This window comes from Triticum dicoccoides, chromosome 2A (assembly GCF_002162155.2).
Source record: "Triticum dicoccoides isolate Atlit2015 ecotype Zavitan chromosome 2A, WEW_v2.0, whole genome shotgun sequence".
In the NCBI taxonomy this organism is placed as follows: domain Eukaryota; kingdom Viridiplantae; phylum Streptophyta; class Magnoliopsida; order Poales; family Poaceae; genus Triticum; species Triticum dicoccoides.
The window spans coordinates 548,019,404-548,023,871 of NC_041382.1; the positions used below are offsets into that span (position 1 = coordinate 548,019,404).

General features: G+C 44.4%; 1 protein-coding gene across 1 annotated transcript; it reads left to right on the plus strand.

Moving 5' to 3' along the window:
• The first annotated feature begins 1,188 nt into the window (after positions 1–1,188).
• LOC119355311 (histone H3.3) lies at positions 1,189–2,355 on the plus strand. The gene is made up of 4 exons (XM_037622100.1): positions 1,189–1,346; positions 1,546–1,622; positions 1,720–1,810; positions 1,911–2,355. The coding sequence occupies exons 1-4, from the start codon at positions 1,275–1,277 to the stop codon at positions 2,079–2,081; spliced, it is 411 nt and encodes a 136-aa protein (XP_037477997.1). The 5' UTR covers positions 1,189–1,274; the 3' UTR covers positions 2,082–2,355.
• Positions 2,356–4,468: the final 2,113 nt, after the last annotated feature.

The window sequence follows — 4,468 nt, forward strand, 5'->3', positions numbered from 1 at the left end:
AGCTTGATTCCTTCGTGGCCCGCCGTGGTTGGTGAATCGGTCCGCGTTAATCTCGCCGGGGCGGTTGATTCGGGTTTAACACGGCGCGGATTTGAATTTTATGCGCGGTTAGGGTTTGGGCGTGGTTCCAGATTCTGATTGTTTCGACGGATTCTTTCGGGTCTTAAGCCTTGCTTAAATTTCGTTTAGTCACGATTACCTGTGCCTACTTGATGGTGGTTTTGTTGTTTGGTGGCAGACCGATCGATGTAGTTCAAGTTCCAATGGCGTGATTTGACGATATATGATTTCGCGTCTTAGCCCTCAAAAGAATTCCCGCAGATCTGTAGATTCGCGTACATCATAGTTGTACCCAAGTTCGTTAGTTGTGCCATATTTGATTTGCGTCTGTTCATCTGCTGACCCCTCAAATCTGTAGTTTCATAGTGCTACAGTGGTATAAATTTCGCTTCGACTTATTGACGTGTGTGCTATATCTTTTGATGAGTTGAACTAACGTTTGGAGAATTCGGTATCTGCGGGTTGGTAGTTTCTTTTAGGACTGTACGGTTGGAAAGAATTGGCATGAGCTCATAGTGTTTATATTGGGATATTCAGTTTCTAAAGTCCTGCATACAGCATGTGGTCAGTGCAAATGTAATTTTGTTACTGTTTTGAGCTTGGTATTGAGAGCAACCTGCAGTCTAGGTATCTGGGAATGATAGTAACAGGATGAACTAATATACTTGTCTACTCTGATAGTGGAAGTCAATTGGGTGCATTGATATATGGAAGCAGTTGCATAGCCATTTTGAAAATAGTCGATTGCTTAACATATCTTAGTATTGATTTATTGCATCTGAATTGTACCAACTTGCTAGTTAGCTAATGTTATTCTTGTGATAAACTAAAAGCATACACAGATAACTATGTGAAGTTGATGTCCGACCATTACATGTGATAACTAGGAAGCATATTTTTTATCAGTGGACTGCTATTTCTTTTCTTGCTTCTGATTAGGCGATCATGGTAGCCTTGTTTTCTTTAGTGTTAAAAAAAATACTAGGCTGCAGTTTTTTAGTGTGTCATCTTTATGTGTGTCTTTTGAGTGAACAAACTATGCTAAAGGTAGATCAGGACTTTCATCTGAAGTGGAATTCTATCTTGGGTCTGATCTTTTGAATGAAAAGTTTTAGTTAGAAATACACTGCATTCTTTTTTTGTGATATTGTGATATTCAATTTATAGAACTGACTATGTTCTGTTTTTGCTTCAGGTAAACCAAGGTTTTGCTCATGGCTCGTACTAAGCAGACCGCCCGTAAGTCCACTGGAGGAAAGGCTCCCAGGAAGCAGCTAGCCACCAAGGTTTGTGACTGCAATATTGATAGTTTATCTATGCCATGTCTTTATTTATGGTAAATTCTTTACATTTAGGTAAATTGAACTGGGTATAATTTGAACCTCAACCTTCATTGTCAGCTTATGACCAGATATCTTACTGATGTATATGGATTATCATGGTATTATTGTTCATGACCATGTGCTCTGTTTTGCTTTTTGACAGGCTGCCCGTAAGTCTGCTCCCACCACTGGAGGAGTGAAGAAGCCTCACCGTTACCGCCCTGGAACTGTTGCTCTTCGGTGTGTAAAGCCTTCCAACCTATGCTAGCACATGTTATTGCATATGGTTTTGTTTTCAAGTATTCTCAAATGAGTAATTTTGTGCTTGACTTTGCAGTGAGATCCGCAAGTACCAAAAGAGCACGGAGCTGCTCATCAGGAAGCTTCCATTCCAGAGGCTTGTTAGGGAGATTGCCCAGGACTTCAAGGTGATCAATCGACTTGTGCCCTACATTGCTCTTCTCCTGTTATGTCAGCTCTTATATCAATCAAGTAAGCTAAAAGCACCGCCCTGTTCTGTCTGTGCAGACTGACCTCCGCTTCCAGAGCCATGCGGTGCTGGCCCTTCAGGAGGCTGCAGAGGCCTACCTGGTCGGTCTCTTCGAGGACACCAACCTGTGCGCCATCCATGCCAAGCGGGTGACCATCATGCCCAAGGACATTCAGCTGGCTAGGAGGATCCGTGGCGAGAGGGCTTAAGGTGCTGTGCTTGCCTTGCCTGTGGGAATCGCTCTGGTGGGCATCTGTGTCTGCTTTTGCTGCTGAACACTTATCATGTGTCGTGAACTACTAATACTGGTCGTGTGTAGTAATATGTCAGTAGCGTACTCTGTGCCATACTATGTTCGTAGAGCTGGATCATTTGGTCGTTGGTCGTCCTAAATCATCCACCTGGTGGGTGCTTATCTGAACCTTGCATTTTATGTCTGAAAATTAGTGATTGTGTGAACTATTATGTTCTTGTGTCTCGTTTTATTTGTATCTCTGCCGTGCAAGTATGAATTGGGATGCATCTGTGCTAGTAGCTGAACTGTTATTAGTTAGGTACTCCCTCCGTCCGGGTTTATTAGGCCTTTCAGCATCACAAGCATGTCCCTTTTTATAAGGCCCGGCATTGGAAAGGTGCATGCATGCAACCATTTCATTGGTTGTATTGAAAGCTATTGTTGTTGGTGCCATGGCTGAAAAGTTAATACATTTCATGTGTGCTTTTTCATTGGCTGCATGCATGTGAGAGAGTGCATTGGGAGTGGAATGAAAGAATTAATGTGAGCAAATTATTATGTGTCTTGGTCTAAGAGAAATTGTCTTTAGCCCTAATAAACCCGGATGGAGGGAGTAGCTGGCAAGGGAAATTTCTGTTCACAGATACTAGTATTGTTTGCAATCCCTGTTCATCTGTGGTAGTGGCCGTTTTTGTTTAGCCAACCATAGACCTGAAGTTATGGCAGCCAAAGAGCAAGTTGTGGGAGTACATCCTACAAGTTGGCTATGGATAATATGTCTGGAAATTAGAAAATGTTCAACAGAATATGCTGATACCAGTGAGCAAGGTAAGAGGACCATACAGTCTCACTTCTGGAGTGGTTTAACGGAGGCCAAAGATTTCCAGCCCTATTAGAAAGTGAGAGAACATATATAAAAAAGTGGGGAAATGGTGGTAGGAGGGCCGTGTACGGTGTACCTAGTACTGCTTTAGGTAGGTGGCGTGTATTTCTACGAAGCGAGACGGTGCTCCATACGCCACCGTTGAGGCAGTCAGAGCTAAGGCCTGTTTGGTTCCTATGAATTCTATAGGATAAGATTTGTGTAAGAAAATTTCCTTTGAGACCCTCTAGTTTGTAGGAATGGATTCCTATTTCTATATAGGATAGGAATAAATCCGTCACATTTTAGAAAATTTTCTTTGAAACTCTTTGGTCTGTAGGAATAGATTCTATTCCTATATAGGATAGGAATCAATTCTTTACATTTTAGAGAAAAAACATTAGTTAAGACTCAATGGAAAAATTCCTATCCTATGCGTCAAATGACATCTCTTTCTTTATAGGAATTGAAATGCATGTCATCTCACTTCCTATGATTTTTCTATTCATAGAACATTTCTATCCTATAAACCAAAAAAGGCCTAACTCCAATCGTGCCGACCCAAACAGATACACGTTATGTTGCCTTTTTGTCCATTTAGATCGGTTGACCGCTCGCCGTCTGTTCTGTTTTGTGTTTGGGTCGGACATGTGCACAATGCATCGATCCATTTCATGTTCATACATAATCTTTTAAAGGTCAATCATGTCAGCGTCCATGCTATCGCTTAAAGTTTCACGGTGCCATGCTAGCGGCCAACATACATGTCAGACTTCAAAAAATCCACCACACCATTTATGTTGGCGCACTTGCCGGTGGCCGGTACACATGCCAACACATAAAAAAAAGGACGGGATTCAACCACGCCATCTCGGCCGTGGTCATACCAGCACACTTGACGTCATACAAAGAAGGATGGTGCTTTTCGTCATAGATCACTCGTCACCGAACATGAACATGTTAGCCTACATCTTTTCGAACCATGGCCTCTTCCTAGACGACACCGTGCTCAAGTCCACCTTAATGGTCTCTGGTGAGCATTCCCCAGAGAAGCGAGAGGCTTGCGAATAGACATGGAAGCTGGGAATTGACTGCATGGCAAATGCACGCGACGACTTTGGCAGTACCACCCGAGGGAATGCCGATGAGCCTAGGCTGGTTGCAGCCACGACGGCGCTGATGAGCCCTTGATGGCCAGGGTTTAACCCTAGATACAGCAGGGTCTCCCTCATTGCTACAGCGACTCGGGCATTGGTCTCCTCCTGCTATGCGGCGGCGGTCGCGGCGTCGAGCTTGTGGTCCTGCGCGTGCCTCCGGCTCTTCCTCTTGGCTGACTGCACAACCCGCTGCTAGAACGTCATCTGCTTCTTCCTGGGCGGCGCCACAGTCTTGTGGGGCGTGTGGGGCTTGCCTTTGGTGGAGGCGACGGAGGTATGGTCGGAGGAGGCGAGGCCGGCGGCAACGTCGAGGGTTGGCATGTCGTCCATGGCGAGCGGTCG